The sequence below is a fragment of the Arvicanthis niloticus genome, chromosome 6 (genome assembly GCF_011762505.2).
Source record: "Arvicanthis niloticus isolate mArvNil1 chromosome 6, mArvNil1.pat.X, whole genome shotgun sequence".
NCBI classification, from domain to species: Eukaryota; Metazoa; Chordata; class Mammalia; order Rodentia; family Muridae; genus Arvicanthis; species Arvicanthis niloticus.
Window position 1 is genome coordinate 14740975 of NC_047663.1, and position 17052 is coordinate 14758026.

General features: G+C 43.6%; 1 protein-coding gene across 7 annotated transcripts in view; it reads right to left on the reverse strand.

Annotated features, from left to right (window-relative positions):
* Positions 1–3355: 3355 nt before the first annotated feature.
* Helz (helicase with zinc finger) overlaps positions 3356–17052 on the reverse strand; it is a 131277-nt gene continuing 117580 nt past the window's right edge. For all 7 annotated transcript variants that reach the window (XM_076935571.1, XM_076935575.1, XM_076935574.1 and 4 more), the window contains 3 exons: positions 16328–16844; positions 4736–4988; positions 3356–3913 (listed from right to left, as the gene is read on the reverse strand). In XM_076935571.1, the coding sequence (XP_076791686.1) occupies positions 3579–3913; positions 4736–4988; positions 16328–16844 (1105 nt within the window). In that variant the 3' untranslated portion in view covers positions 3356–3578. The remainder of the gene's footprint in view (positions 3914–4735; positions 4989–16327; positions 16845–17052) is intronic.

A 17052-nucleotide genomic window follows, 5' to 3' on the forward strand; every position in this document is an offset into this window, starting at 1 on the left:
TCAAGGTTAAAAAGACACAATTAGCTTCCTCGGGACTTCAATGCCTTCAGAATGAAGAAAACCTCCTCAATCAATAGGCTCTAGAGACTGCCACATTTAATTGGGTAATGCTTATTCCTTAAGATTTCTGCTTACTTACCCTGAAGCTCTCTGGACAGAAAGGAACAGCTGATGCTTAGATCAAACCTGAACTCATCCTAAAATCATTTTTTTTTTCTTTTTTAGGTTTTTTGAGATAGGATTTCTCTGTGTAGCCCTGGTTATCCTAGAGCTCACTCTGTAGACCAGGTTGGCCTCGAACTCAGAAATCCGCCTGCCTCTGCCTCCCAAGTGCTGGGACTAAAGGTGTGCACCACTGCTGCCCAGCCCATCCTAGAATCTTGATTAGAACAAAACAAAAGAAAAAGAAGCCACATCGGATCGTTTTGTTCTCCTCACACAAGATGACCCAGACGGAGAGCATGTCTGTGTGAAGACGGGAAGACTGAGATACTTAGTCTCAATGATCAATAATTAACTACTGACTGGTTAAGGACAAGATATTGTGACGAGTAATGGCAGAGCCAGAATGGACTGCTTTGAGAAAAACACCAGAAAATACCCATGATACAGTGAATGAGGTTTATCAAATCTCATCAGGAATTTATTTTTAGATCAAGAGAGGATCAGGTCTGGGGTGGGGGAGCAAACTTAGCATGAATACTCTGAATTATCACCTAAAAGAACTGGAAAAGAAAGGAAGGAGAGAAAGGGAGGAAAGAAAACAACTCAAATTGTACTGCAATGGCTAAAGCCAGTCCTGGCAAGGACAAGGAAACGCCTCAGATAGAAAAGAAGGAAGAAATGAAAGAAAATCATAAAATAACCTCAGGGGGAAAGGACCTACCTAACAGACCTATCAAGTTTTCTTTAAAAAAAAAAAAAAATGTGTGCTTATGTATGTAAACAAACACATATATACACACACATATGTATATATGTTCCATCTGAACTCTAAAGATGAATCTAATCAAAGAAGTAAGCTACTTCCATGAGGCTGACTAACCCTGCTGATGCTACTGGGGTAAACTGCAAACATCAGCCAGCGAGAGCTCGCCATGGCTCTTCCCGGTAAGGTCTTGCTGTTGACTGTTACAAGATGCTGGGCGTATGTAACGGGCTCCTTAGAGGCTGGACGGGAAGAGAGGAGTACCGCCGGGAAGGAGGGAGCCGGGTTAAAATAGGTACTCTAACCAGAACGTGAAGCCACGGACACAAACCCTCAACTAGCTGAGGAAAAAAGAAAGAGATGGGAACGCTCCGACATTTGCAACAGAGTGGTCAAGTAGTAAGTAGCTAGTGTCATTTAGACATAGCCACGTTGAGAATGTCACTGCAACCTGACGGGTTCCTCATCCAGAGGGTCCCACCGTCAGTGTCTTATATAAGATGATAGGGTGTACATGTGACTCTAACTAAATATAAATAATTTAAAAACTGATTTTTTTTAAAGGTTCAAGTATGAAAACCAGAAAAGTAGGCAATGATCTCCTGGCGTGAGGTGACCCGAAAACTGACAGTATAGTTCTGTCTGAATTAGCAAAATGGTTCTGAACTCTTGCCTGGCATGTACTGCTGTCCTGTGTGTCTGAATGTGTGGGCGTGGGAGCTATCACCGGTGGGACATAGAAGCCTTATCATGGTTGAGTCCTACTTCTCAACTGGGCACAGAGTTAGAAAACAGAGACCTGTGGCAAAAGCTGTCTCGTTCGGCCTGAAACATGCTAGCATGTGATGGTGTCCTGGCTCACCGGATCCCTGTCCCTGCTATGATCTGTACTATCCATCAACACCACTTTAGTCTGTGGGTCCACATCTGGCCGCTCAAAAGAGGCGCGTAGCCTGAGACAGGAAGCCAGGTTCCAGTAGCTCAGACCTGAGCACAAAGGAGAACTGAATCTGAGGGGCTGTATCATCGGTACTAGAGTTTGCTACCCCTTAACTAACGCAGCCTTTAATCCCACACCGTGTGAGGTTACAGGGGCCCATGGCTGGCCACCAAAGACTAACTTCTAGTCACACAGACTAATTCTGCTCACTCCTTGCCACTTCCAACCCGTCTTAAAATGTTCCATTAAAAAGTCTTCCAGAAAACTATGCTTGAGTGATCGCCAGGAAAGTCGGGCTCTTTTGAAATATCCCCTGGACTCATCTTAGTTTAAAAAGAAAAAAAAAAGATATATTGTAGTCTCAAGATTTCTCAGAAATATAAAATTAGCTACGGGATGAGGAAATGACAAAGGACATTCATTGCTTCAGATGTGTTAAAGAACACATGAAGAGGGCAGCCTCTTGCTTCAACGTTCATTCAAAACAACTGGCAGGCTGTGGCCCTCTGCAGACAGCTGCTTAAATTTCATATTTCTAATGAGTTCAAGGGGGAATTTCTGAAGATTCAGAGGATCTGAAACATACCCTAGATTTTCATCAATTTTTGACCATTTTTTTCCTTTAATGATATCCCTCAAACAAACAATTAGAAAGATCTTAGAATTGCCATGTGTAATGTCATTATCTTAATGTAAACATCAAATAATGTACCAAAATTTTTACTGGAGGAAAAGAAACCCAAACCTTTAGTCGGCACAGGTCTTTCTGCCCTGGAGGAGCAGGCTATGAACACTTACACATGCAGGGTGAGAAAAAAGATTTTTCACTAAATTCACGCAGTTTTAAAATAGTTATCAAGTCTACTAAGCACCAACAATCCTAAAAATGCTTCAGCTTCATGATTTGTTTAAAAAAAAAAAAAACAAAAAACACTCAACTCAATGTCAAAAACAAGCTGGAAGTCTTGCTTGTCAGAAACAAACAAAACCAACTAAGCCACTGGGGTTTGCTTTGCTTTTTCTTTTTTTTCTTTTTTTTTTTTTTCTTCTTTTTTTCTCTTTCACATTTCAAAACCCAGTGGCATGCAGAATACGGGGCAAAGAAGGCCTTGACCTCTACCCTATGCTGACGGAGAGAACAGCATGTCACAGATAGTCTAAAACTCTGGAAGTTTTAGAATGCAGCATCCTGTCATTAAAAAAAAAAAAAAAAAAAAAAAAAAAGATAAGGGATTTAGAAGATGCTGCCCCTTTATTTTTTAAAAAAATTTTTAACTAAATTTAAGCAAAAATAACATACATTTGTACATCAACTGGCCATTTCTGGTACAGAAACCCAGCATGTGGTAATATTATTGAATAAATGTAAATGCTACTTAATGATTTTTTTCTTTTTAAATACATTTTAGACAAACTTTTTTCTTTTTTTATAGTTGCACAGTTAACCTCTTAGCCGCTACCTTGATGCAAACATATGTAACAATACACAAATTTAAAAATATTTTATTCTACATAAAAGCTGTCAAAATTCTGACTCACATCAAAAATGCAAAATAATGGAATATACTTTTAAACGTAGGCGCAGGTCTAGCAGCAAGGGGACTGAGAGCGCGGTGAACATTATGGAGGGTTGCACGCAGACAGAGCCGCCACCTCAATCCTGCAGATTGAACAGGAACTGCACATTCTCTGAGAAGAGCGAGGGCGGGGTCACTTGAAGTAGGAGTAGAAGCCATTGCTGCCCGGACTGCTGCCCAGGCTGAGCTCCTGGAACAGGGACAGCGGGTCGCTGCCCTTCTTAGCCTGCTCTGGTGGCGGCCTGGGCTTAGGCGGGGCCCGCAGTGCGCTGGCGTAGGACATGGCGGGCTTGTTCCCTGCTGGGCTCTGCTGGCTGCTGCTGTTGGCAGACTCTGCTATCTGCTTGTTGGGCATGAGGGGTGGGAACTGGCCAAGGTGCTGCAGCACCGAGTAGTTGAAGGAACTGGACACCTCCCCACTGTCCGGCTTCAGCTGATCCTCAGGGGGTTTGACAGTCTTGGGTGGAGCTACAAGCAGAGAACAGCGACAGGTTGAACCAGGGGCACAGCCTGCGCAAGAATGCATGGGCTCCTCCGTCTGCAGGAGAATAAGCCCAAGGGCAGACAGGCCAAGCATGCATAACTTTGTCACAGGATGTGAAACCACAACACACTTTAAACCCCTCTCATGAAGAAACACCATAAAAGAACACCCATGCCCACAGGAGCAGACACCACACGTCAGCAGGGTCGGAAGGTGTGTGGTTGGGTTACTGTGAACCAGAACATGCCTGTATCTGCAGGAATGTGCTGTTCACAGAACATGCCTGTATCTGCAGGAATGCGCTGTTCACAGAACATGCCTGTAACAGCCACTGTCCTTTCTTGTAACACATTTGCATTGGAACATTTTAGTTTTTTTCCAAGACAACCTTGCTGTGTAGCTCAGGCTGACTTTGAACTCCTGACCCTCCTCAGCCTGCCCTGTGCTGGGTGCAGGTGTGCACAACACACCTAGCCCTCACATTCTACTTGAACATGAATTAATGAGAGGAGACAGAGCTAAGCATCACATTTTCTACCACCTGACTTGCAAGGTCTTTAAAACTTGGTCCCAGTGTTACCATCGATCAACACTTAGCTTGTTTCCAATCTTTTGAAATTTAAATAACACTGTATTATATGGGGGGGGGGGAGAGAGCACACCCACACCCACACATCCTTGCAAGAACACACAGTGGCTTTTGAGCAATTCGAACGTGGGCAGGACTGATGGGAAAGTGCCACATATGTATTCAGGTGCTGAGGAGTAAAAGTCACAGCTTTCTGGAAACTCACCATTCATCTTACCTATCAACTCTCTGGGCTGACTTGTCCTGCTGGATCCATTGCACGGAATGTTCTGGTAGGGGGCAGATGAGGTGGTGTTGGCCCAGGACTCGGGGGCTGGGAAGCTGAAGGCAGGCGGGTTGCTGTGGTCCTGCGGTTCTTTGCCCTGAGCCAGGCTGTCTTGGGGAGTGCTTGCCTCTTCCACACAAGGCTGGGCTGAGCTAGATGAGATTCTTCTTTGGTACAAGGGCCGACCAGGTCCTCTGGGCTCATACTACGTAAAGAAAAGGATGTTCAGTAAGTCAGGCCGCCTACTCCCACAGCCACCACCACCTCCAGAGCCATGCTCATCTAACCTCACAAAACAAAGACAGGTTCTTAAGGAAATTCTCTTGTGCAGTATGACTCCCTCCTCTTCACCTTCTCCCATTTAAATAAAATGCAGCAGATACTCCATCATGGTGTCAAGAAACCTGGGTCAGAAATTCATCTCTGGACTGTCCCTCCCTATGAGGTCCTGTGGTAACACATGCCAGCCTGTAGGCTCCTGTACAAAGCAGTTGTCTTTAGTTATATAGTCATCCAGTTATTCTGGAGAACAGCAGCATACGTGTATGAGCTGGAGGGCAAGCTGGCTGGATCACGGAGCTCTGGAACAGAGCCACTGGGACTCATCTCCTGGACCTTCCCAGCTCCAGCCCTGCTGGCAGGACCTGCTTCCTCCCAGCTCCAGCCCTGCTTGCATTCCTGGCTGGGCCATATTTTCTCCCGATTGATTAGCTGATACACAATACTCATTACTTTCTTCAAAATATTATTTTCATATGTTTAAAACCTAATTAACATGTATCTTCTTTCTGAATTTCTTAAAACTATACAAGCAAAATTCTCTTGCCTTCTGACAAGGGCTGTTTGCCAGCCATTACAAGATGGGACCTAGCCAGGAGTTCTCCAGTTTCTTCCTGCCTGCTTGCTGATGGTACTGGGTACCCAACAGCAGGTAGAACAGAACCTCAGTGCACACCAGCCTGCCTAGAACCTAGCCAGTGGCACTGGACTTCAGGTCTTGCCTTATACCTGCAAACATTTCCTTAGGAACTGGCCTAACCTCAGGGTTACTCTGCAACAGTCCCATCCTCCGGCTTGTGGAGAACTAAATATGCTACAAACACAGGATGTTTAAGTTGATTCCTGGTGCATGTTAAAGAGCCAACTGTGATGTCATTGTTTTACTGTAAAATAAAAGACCTACATCTGATCACGACACATGGCTCTTCATTGCCCCACCTTTTCCCCGGTAATCATAAAACCCACTATTCAGCCTGGGTTCAACTAGGATTCAGTCTTTCGCCATTCTAAGTGTGTGCTGAGTGAGAAAGGGCAGCGTTGCCAGAGCATGCTGCAGGGTGCCCAGCATCAGCCCAAGGATGGAAATCAAGGCGGGGACACTAAAGGAGCAGGCAAGGGTGGAGGAGAGCCTTTCTGTCACCAGGGAGCTGTGAGGCTGGGCCACACTTGAACTAGGAGAAGTCACTGTCACCAGCTGATTTCCTTCCCTGGGTGTCTTATTTATATCCTGTCTCACATTAGGACATTTACATTCACTTGGAATTTTATTCTTTGGAGAAAATTCTTTCCCAGGGGTGAAAATCTTTCTGAAGTTGACTGTGGACCGAGACTGTGCTGCTTTGTGTCAATTCAAGCAGCACATTAAAAAGTGCTTAGCAGGAGAGCCAACGGTCCCAGAACGTGTGCATTCTCCGGGCCAGACAACCCTCCAGTGACCGATCAAATGGTTTGTTCAACCTTTTTTGTAACAAAGACAATTAGCTCTTGAAATGAAGATCAAGTGGTTTTTAATTGTCACACTGGGAGTTCTGCCCCGTTGCTGTCTGTAGGGGATCACACTCTTGAGCCTTTATGTGTGAAAGCTAATGCACTAATGTTGGCCAGGGCCTCGAAAAGAAAAAAAAAAGAAAAAAGAAAAAAGAAAAAAAAAGGCAAGTTGTAAGAGCCCTGCGGCACAGAACCCTGCCTATGGTCATACAGACCTCAGCCAGGGGCTTCATAAGCCCTGTCTTTAATGGGCAGCTGCAACAGTAGTATAGACAACAGTAGACACAGGAACCTTGGAGCTTCAATGAAGGAAAAGGAAAATCAGAAAGTTACATAAATAGAATAAAAGGAGAAATCTATAGGTACAGCTGTTGAATGCACAGAGGTGAACATGCGGAAAAGCCATCTTCATCCATCAGTCCTCAAAGGTAAAGTGGATGTGGGCAAGCAGCAGACAGCAAACGGATGGTTTACACACCAAAGAAAGCTAAGGCTGCTGCTGCTTTCAGCCTTGACCCCTAGCCTTCTCTCCTTGCAACACTGCCTGCTGCAGCCTCCTTCAGGCACTCCACCCTGCTGCCTTTTTCTTTTCCTTCCCCTTCTCTCCCTTCCCTCTCTCCTTCTTTCCTCTTTCTTTGCCTGCCTTTTCTTTCCCATCTTTCTTTTGGAGACAAGTCTCACCATGTGGCTGGCCCATGCTTGTCTTGACCACCTGGGCTCACATGAGCCTCAGTGTACAAGCTGCTGGGGCTGTCAGTGTGCACCACTGTGACATAACTGCCTTAACTTCTCTCTGAGGCTCAAAGTCTCCTCCCGTTGACTATGGTGGTGGCTGCTGGATGCTTACACATCCCTTTCAGAGGTGCAAGTTTCTTTCTACTTTGTGTGAATGTGTGTGGTTGGTGGTAAGGAGGGTGGTGAGTTGTTTGTTTCCAGAAGGGGAGCTATCTGCTGATATGAGCATATGACTTTCCCCCCAGACAGTTAACAAGGTAGGTTATACACTGATTTACTTTCAAATACTGCAGCAGGCAGATAAGGTGTGCAGGGTCATGGCGTATTCTTCTCTTCATGCCTGGCTGAATTCAATTTGCTGTTCTGTTGAGGATAGTTACATTCTTGTCAGAGAAATCGGCCTATAGTTTTCTTTTTTGTACTGTCTCTCTCTTGCTTTGGAAATAGTAATGGCAGCTTCATGCTAATAAATTGACAGATTTTCCCTTCCATTCTCTGGTGATGACTGTAATGGGTAGATTTTCTTCTTTACATATTTGGAGAAATTCACTAGTAAAATAGCTCTGGCCCAGAGAGTTAGTTCTCTCTTGAAGTGAGGTGTTTTGTTTTATTTTTTTTTTTTTTTACCATAAATTCAATTTTTAACAGCTATATGATCACTCCTATGACGTTTATTTCATCATTGGTGAGTTTTGAAATGCTTGTGGCTTTCAGGGAAGCAGCCCATCTTCTCTACACGGTTGATTTACCTCACCTATGGTGACATCCTGCCTTTTGTTCCTGGTCAGTAGCCAGTGTCCTGGCAATTTCCTCTTGTCAATCTTCCTGGGGTGGGGGAGGTATTAATAATATTAGAACACAGACTGAAGCACAAGGGTTGAGCATGGGGGAGGGGGGGGCACTACTCAGAAGAACAGACATGGCTGAAAGCAAGGGTCACAGCTCATTTTTCCAACAGGAATAAACAATTCTGTCTCTGCGCCTGCCCCTCCTAGAGAGGCCTAGAGTGGGACACCTAGGGAGTCTGTGATTAGCAGTGGGAGGGACTCCTTTCCCTCTAAGCTCCCCTTAATTTTCCATCTTTCTATCCTGCTTCAATTCTGAGACTCTGGATCCTCAGTTTTAGGGTGGCAGAAGGCTAACACCCCATTTTCTATAATTTCTACAATGAAACAGAATCATCGACCCTACCTACTCAAGGACCAAACATGATGCATGTTGAGCACAGACACTGCAATTGCATCATTTCAAGTGAGTCAAGCATGCTTTAGACAGATTCCAGACAAGACCCCCAAGATATCAGCATTTGGGGAGAAAGAGATGAGGCACAGCTTCCCCCTGGAAGGGCCTCAGGAGTCCCCCAGACCTTTACGACCATGGACTCACGGGATTCAAATGCATACGGTTCAGTAATGACATCTAGATATTGATTAAGCGGGCAGAGTGAGAGAGAAAGGGCAGAAGTTAGACCCTCGCTCGTCTTGCTAAATGCTACCTACTTTCCCTTTACAGAGAACCAGTGTTCTCTGCAGTACTGGATGTCTTCCCGAGTCTCACTTCCTGGAGTTTACCCTGCTCTTCCTTTTACAGTCCCTTAAGGTGGAGGCCCAGACTCTCACTTGCTACCTTGTTTCTTCCCTACTTTAAGCATTACACATCCCTCTGATGCTGCTGTGGCAGCAGGACATGAATCCAGACTGCTGCATTCTTACTCTCTAACACAATAAGCCATTGATCTGCATTACAGACAGACATCTGGAAAACAGGAACCAGAATGGGATTCTTAAAAGACTAGGGTCCAGATAGAGAATGAGACATCAAACAGTGTAACTACAATACACTGAAAATTCAAATACATAATGATGCTTGATTCAGAATGCTATTCAAAGTGAAAACAAGAAGAAAAAGCCTCACCAGTCACCCTTGAATCCTGTTAATGCACTGAATTACTAGCCTCAACATATTTATCTGCCTTTTACATATGACTATTTTAGTATTTAATAGTTTATTATATTCAATGTTCTCATTCACATAAGAAAAATAAATACAGAAGAAAAAATTTTAAATACTATTTGGTATCTCTATTGAAACAAAAGACTAAAGTCACAGCCATCACCAGCTGCTAACCAGGAAAGTTGTTGGAAACTACAAGCAGTGGGCCAGCTGCCTCACCTCGGCTGTCAGGTTACCATCCCCAGGGTGAGAAACTAAACGTTGTGTGCACCTTCTTACATTTGCACATGAATACACAACATTCACTGAAAACAAACCTTGTATTACATTTGCCTGGTAATTAATTTCTCATTAACATGTCATAGACAGAGGCTGACCGACTCAGCAATTAAGAACACGTAATACTCTTGCAAAGGGCCTGGATTAAGTTCCCAGTACCCACACGGTAGCTGACAATCACCCATGACTCAGTTCCAAGAGATCTGGCAGTCTCTTCTGGCTTCTGTGGGCACCAGACAAGCACACTTATATGCATTCAAGCAAAGCACTAATGCACATAAAACAAAAATAAATAAATCTTTTTTAAAAAGTCATAGATGTCTTTCTGTATCATGAAAACTCTTAGACTATCATATTTAATAACTGATTATTTATTTAAGTGAATCTCAATTTTCTTGCTATTTAAAGAAACCTCCAACTATGGAGCTCTCTTGTGCTGTACTAACATTCTCATTTAAGTCCCCACAGGCTGATCGTCTTACATTTGAAGTAGCAGACCTACAGTTTGTTACAAAGATATCTAAAGAGAGAAAGCAGGACGAAGAGATTACAGAGTGACAAAGGCTGAGGCAAGTGAAAACTGATGCCCAAAAGTGCTTTTCAAATTATTAACTTAATTTTATTTCAAATATAAAGCAAAATGAAACACCAAACCCTAGTGATATCTAAGGACTAGGTATTGCAACTGTAGACTAAAAACAAAGGTCTGTGGGTGGTGGTCTGGACAGGAAGTAAAGTGCTTGCATAACATGTACAAAAGGCCCTGAGTGCAATGGTCAGCATGAAAATGCGGGCGGGGGGCAGGGGTCAAAATAATCTAGAATAATTGCTTAAATTTTTTTTCATAATAATGGAAAAGCTTCCAGCCATTGAGCCTCTCTCACCAAAAAATCCCCATGGAAAATGCAGTAGAAAGACAAATAGACTTGAAAAGGAAACAATCCCCCCCCCCCCAACTAGGAAACGTAAACATTTTAAAATATGACAAGGGAAAAAAGAGAATTATAGAATCCTAGACATCCAGCATCTTACTAATAGAAGTCTCAGAAGGAAAGACAGGGAAAAAACAGGATGAAGATTACCAAAGGATGAGGTGACTTCAGATGGCTGAGGACCGTCTGTGACCTGGGATATTATGTCTCCAAGACATTTAGGAAGGTCAGTGAAATACATGCTGTGCCTCTCCAAGCCAGGGTACTCATCAGCCTGGCTGCAGAAGCACCTTGCGAGAAGCTCCTCTAAGGACAGGACACGTGGGAATTTGCCAACAGTGTTTCCTACACCCAAACAGTGAGTCGTGGAGGAGACACTGAAACCAAGGCGACACTACAGCTAAGAGAAGTCTGTCTGCACGGCTGTGGCATTCTGGGCTGCCTCAACTTTACTCTTCAGTGTGAATGGTTGGACTATCAAGACACCTCTTACAAGGAGATAGAGCCAGTTTGAGCAGGATATCAAACTGTTCAGAAGATCCTTCAACTTGGAGCAATGTGCTTTCTCTCTGAAGGATCAACATGACCACAATTAAGATTTTCAGCTTTTCAAAAAAAAAAGCATCAGAGAACTTTCGCTCAGCTCTTAGACAGGACTGGGAAATGAATTGCTTACTGTTAATTTCTGAGATTTGAGGGCTCAGAGTTAGTCATCTGAAAATCCAAACATTCAGCAGCTAGAATGAGATAGATTTCTAGAATGGAAGAAGAATTGCTCCTTTCACCCCCACAAAAAGGGAAAAATTTAGATGGCTAAAACTGTAACTCTTTGTCCCAAGAATACCTGCTTTCCCCAGCATCTGGTTCTGGGAGCTGTGGTGCCTCCTTGTCCTGACACTTCCTGGCCAAGCATGAGTTGAGTCCCCACCTCATTAATACTGACCCCCCCCCCCCCCGAGATAGGATCAACATCTTTGTGCCTCAGTCTCCTTTAAAAATAAGTTCCCAGAAGCTGCTGAGATGGCTCAGTGGGTAAAGCTTGCTGACCAGCCTGAGACACAGAGAATGATGCCAGCAGGTTGTCTTCTCACAACCACACAAATAAAATATATATAATTAAAAAATATATGGAAAATAATGAGTTGCCAGGTCTGCTGGCACAAGTCTGTTATCCCAGTTATTCACTAGGCTGAGGCAGGAAGATGGAAGGGGTTCAGTTCCCAACATTCCCACTGCAGCTCACAACTCTGCACAGCTCCAGTTCCTGGGAACCAATACCCTCCTCTGGCTTCCTTAGGCATCAGGTACATACATGGTACACAGACATACACATGGGCAACCATTTACAAACACAAAATAAAAATACTTTTAAAAAGTCTCCCTGTTGAATTATGACATCACTATGTCATAATTTTATATGATCATCACTTTAAAATTTTACTGTTAGTATTTCTTCATAAATATTAGACTGTAATACTAACATTTCAGAAACATATGAATATATAAACTATATACAAACTACAGTTGATAATGAACTATACATAAGAAAATTACTAAATATAGTTGTCAATTTAAGTAAAATTCCTAGCTTGCTACTCTAAGATATATCTGTAATGTTAAGCATTACAAATCCTCTCATATGGATGCGTATAAATAAATAACTGGAAGAAAGGTTAGCATATTAATGAAAACTTCTATGTTTACAATTCCGCTTCCAAGGCCAATCACTAAGGTAAAATGCCCTAGTGGGAATCCCAACTCATATTATGGTGGCAGGAGCTTCAATTAAAGCCCAATGACTCATCTCAGTGATTAGTTTTGACAACTAGGCACGAAGAGTGGTCTAGATTACTGATATATTGATCGCTATCCCTTGTTCTAGGAGGTTTACTAGACACATCCTCTACTGAGCCAAGAAGACAATAGTATTTCCAACTGGTTACACAACACAAATCACAAGCCATCCATATGCACGTCTACAGTGAGAAGAGGTGAGACTCCCAGCCCTTGGTCAGGATGATAGTCCTCCAGCATAACACTTGGCTATAAGGGAAACTCAGGAGCAACCACGGCTAGAGAACATAGTGAAACCCAAGCTAACTAATGCCCAAACCACAGGTGCTCGAGAGAAAAATGAAAATAAGCAAACTGTCCAAAAGCCAGCAGGACCTAAAACAAGGAGACTTCCTTCCGAGGCAGGGCCGCAGCAGAGGCGCAGTCATCTCTAACGCTGACTGACTGACCACCGAGCAGAATGAGCAGCTCAGGAGCATCAGTGTCCACCCACCCCCAGCAGAACCAGAGAACTGAGCAGTCTTAAGCATGCTAAGCGAGTGCTCCACCACGAGCCACACCCCTAGCTGGGATCCAACTCTCTAATGAGGCTTTTATGATAATATCATCACTGCAAACAAAAATGTGCAATTTCAGAAACCAGTTCTGATTGGTACAGTGACAATCTGAAGAGGATTTTTCATTTTCTCCATTTATTTCTTTAATCAGACTATTTCAAGTGAAGCGCATCTGAGATGGAAAACTGCGCTTTGTGCCAGTGTCAGCACGTCGAGCCTGCGGTAAACGGAAGTTCTAAACTTGACAAATCTATGGCCACTTAAGGAGAATGAGGATTTGTCTTTCAAGATGAAAAGCCTGGAAGGTGTAATAGGAGAAGCTTGCATTCATAACAATGAACAAAGCATGAGACAAAACAACATCCCAAGGGACCAGAAAAGATGACACTCGAGATTTTAAAGAGAAACACAAAATAAGCGGTAGCGAGCAGAGGGGAGAACAAGTATCACACGGGAGATCGAACTGCTTCCTAAAGGAGCAAGTCAAAGTACTTCCAGGGGTAAAATTCCTTCCAATTTAAGCCATAAATTTAATATACTTCAAATAGAAATCAAAAGGAAGTTTTAGAGGTATAAAAGGAAGAGAAGGAATTGACAATAGTCTAAACTTCTAGTAGGAAAGTCTCAAAATGGCCTCCTCTTTCCACACATTATAGAAACAGGAAGAGGAAGAGATCAGAAAGGGCTTCACATTACCTCCAGGTTCACAGTGTTGGTTACAGCATTAAGCCTCATTTGAATTGAGAGTGTCACTCTGATACAGAACAGAGACTGAAGGAGAAAAACAAGCACCAAGTCCAGAAAGTGACTTCACTACAGGATACTTTGGAGAGTGGTTTCTTTCTCAGAGGTGAGGCTATACAGTCATCATGCAAAATGAACATTTTCACACATACCAAAGTCAGCCTTCAAAAACAATCATTTGTGTATGTATGGATGCTTGCAAAAGCACATGTTCTGTGTGCATGCAGAAGCATGCAAAGCCCAGGAGGGTGTCTGGTCCTCTGGGGCTCAAGTTCCAGACAGTTAGGAGCCACAGGTGCTGGGCACAGAATCTGGTCCTCTGCAAGAACAGTAAGTGCCCTTACCCACTAGCCATGTTTCCAGCCTGGAAAACCTTTTAATGGCACCAAAAAAAAAAAAAAAAAAAAAAAAAAAAAAAAATCACCACATACAAAGCCCTCGGAGGCCGGCCATCTAAGACTGGAGTTCTGCTGACTGCATTTGCTCTTCACTGAAACGGGAGCACAATGCAATGCTATGTGAAGAATCTGTTGTTTGACAAGAACACTAGGTCAAGTTAGTGGTGAAGCGCCAACTAGTGAAGGGACGAAGACGAATCTCCACTCAAGGTAGCCGTTAGGCTTATGTCTATGCATTTTCATCCCCTGAGATTAATCTGCCAAGGTTTCTGGCAATAAAAGAATCCACAGTAGGGAAGAAAACAACTTTCTTTGAATTGTTAAAGTTAAAGAAATTGCTTTAAACGGTTGAAAATAAACAGTGAGAATATATGCCACTCATTGTGAGAGATGATTCATGCAAAATCACTTTGAACGCACAGAACTTACCCTAATACATTGAAAATGTCAAAAATCTACAATGTGGTAAAAATAATGTTTTCCTTGTCAAAAAATTTCTTCAATTGCTGCAACTTAGTCATTGCTCACGAACCTGGTCTAAGAAGCAAGATGACCAAGTGTTTTTGCAAAGCAAATGAAGTTGGTGACAAGTGAAGACGCATATTTATATACTCACAGTGACATAAAGAGACCAAACACTGAAAGCATCAGAATACAAAGAACTTCAACTCCAAAATCAGGGACCACTTAAAAAGATCAGTGATTGCAGTGGATTTATCCAGTGTGAGGTGTCACCGGCAAAGTATAAACCGTGACGCCTGTGGGAACAGGGACAGGATCCTCGAAATGGTGTCACAAGTGCACTAGCAACAGGTGAGGCACCACACCTAGAACCAGGAAAGTGGCTCACTACTTCTCCTTAAAAACAACAAACACCGTCAAATGCATCAAACCCTTTGAGCTAAGAAACTAAAAGCTTGCAGCTTCTATGAGAACATTTAGTCAAGAAACCCCAGAGAATTTCATAAAAACAACAAATTCTGTGGTAGGATCATACTCTCTGTTCTGTAGCTCTGTGGCAGCCTTGAAAGTAAAGCCCTCTCTGCCAGGGAGCAGCAAAGGCCTCATTCTTACACAACTATGATCTGCTTTGACTCCCCTCAAGACTCACTGGAAGATTATATCAGAAGACCTGTTAGCCAGCTGCGGTGGCTCAAGCCTGTAATCCCGGAGCTCAAGTAGGACAATTACTGGTTGAAGACCATCTTGAGCTCACACTGAGATCCTGTCTCAAAGAAAGATGTTTAATTCATGTTCCACAATTGCCAGGTATGGGGGTGTATGCCTGCAATCCAGGTGTGAGAGGCCAAGATCAGAGGACTTAAATACAAGACCAGTTTAGGCCACATACTGAGCCCTGGTCTCAGACAAACCAAAGTGGAACTTTGTCCTGTTTTAAGGAAACACCTCTAGCAATCACCTACCATTCCCTTTACCAGTCCCTTTCACAGCCTTGGCGGCTGTGAGCTAACCGGCAACAGCGAGACAGTGACAGTCTGCACACGATACAACTGGGAAACTTGTTTTGTTATGTATAACCGGCAACAGCGAGACAGTGACAGTCTGCACACGATACAATTGGGAAACTTGTTTTGTTATGTGTATGCATGTTTTGCCTGCAGATGTCCAATGAATCCAGAAGAAGCATCGGCTCCCTTGGAACTGGAGTTACAGAAGGTTGTGAATTACCATGTGGGGGCTGGGAAGTAATCCCAGGTCCTCTGGAAGAGCACCCAGAGTTCTTCAATGCTGAGCCATCTCTCCAGCCCCATCTTGCAAGTATTAACCTCTGAAATCACTAAAAGCTTCCCATCAGTGCTGCTGTGCACGAGTCTGAGACTTGTGGTAAAAGCTGTATCTATCTCCTGATGCTCCCTTAGCAGCTGGCCTTATGTTAACTGACAGAATGTTCTGGCATTTGGAAACTGGTCTGACTAGGTGCCTACTACTTCATAAATAACATCCTACTAAAAGCTCAGGATGACAGAGGGAGAGCCAGTGCTTGGAACTGTCACTCACTAGAAAAACCAGCACCTTTTAAAAGTACTAGTTAGCAAGATCAACCTAATAAAAGATAAGCCACTAAGGTCCATGTCCTGAGATTATTAGAAAGGCCAACACTATTCAGATATAGAGTCCTCCGATATAAAACATGCCAAAACAGTGATAAAATATTTTTAAGAGACTTCATGTTTCAAAATAGCACATACAAAATCTGAAACAGCACAGAAAGACGGATGTTAAAATATTTTTCAGAAAAGATTATTTTTTAAGGATACTCTGTCTGGTGAAACCCCCTTCTATCAAGTGGTAAACACAATAAACAGGAGCAGTGTTTGCTCACAGCCAGCTAATCCCGAGACAGAAGAGCACTGAAAGGTTTACCTCTTCTAGGCTGGGGAGCGAAGAAGCAGACACTGTGCGAGATGACAGTGGGTGAAACGGCTCTTGACCAACAGCGTGCTGATGGTTCTGGATGTGTATAAAAGGGTTCTGCGGCGGCCTGGGAGGCAATGGAGGTAGGCCATAGGGAAAACCTGGCCCTATTAAATGATTCTGCTGCAAGTTAGCAAAATTCCATGCTCCTTCCGGAGCCAGGTATTTCAGAGGAGGAGGGGCAAGGTGTTCAGATGGCAGCGAAAAAGGGGAGCCAAATAGCTGAGGTGGGAGGCGCTGTGGGAATGCTGGGCTGCTGGCTACTTCGATGTCTCTGCTGTTGTCATTAAAGTTAGCAAAGTGGCTACTGTGGTCTGTGGAGGACGGGGGAGATGGGACCGCTGGTGGACTTCTAGGCTGAACTTGTCTGTACTGCAGAAGTCTTGACTGAGGCGGTGGCATTTCAGCTAGCTCTCCAGTGTCACCTTGATCCCGATGGGATAGCTCTCTGAGTAAGTCTTGAAATCTACACAGAAATAGAGAGTATGAGGGACAGTAGAGGGGAGTCCCCACCACATTAAGGAAAGCAAAGTCAACCACGAATGTCATTTCTGCAAACCAAATCATAGGGCCTAATTAGGGTTGGCATTAATTAATCAAAAAACTGGCACCCAAGAGTCACTGGACTGGAGCCACACGGAAAAGGCGTCAATTACCTGACTGCCTTTTGGTTT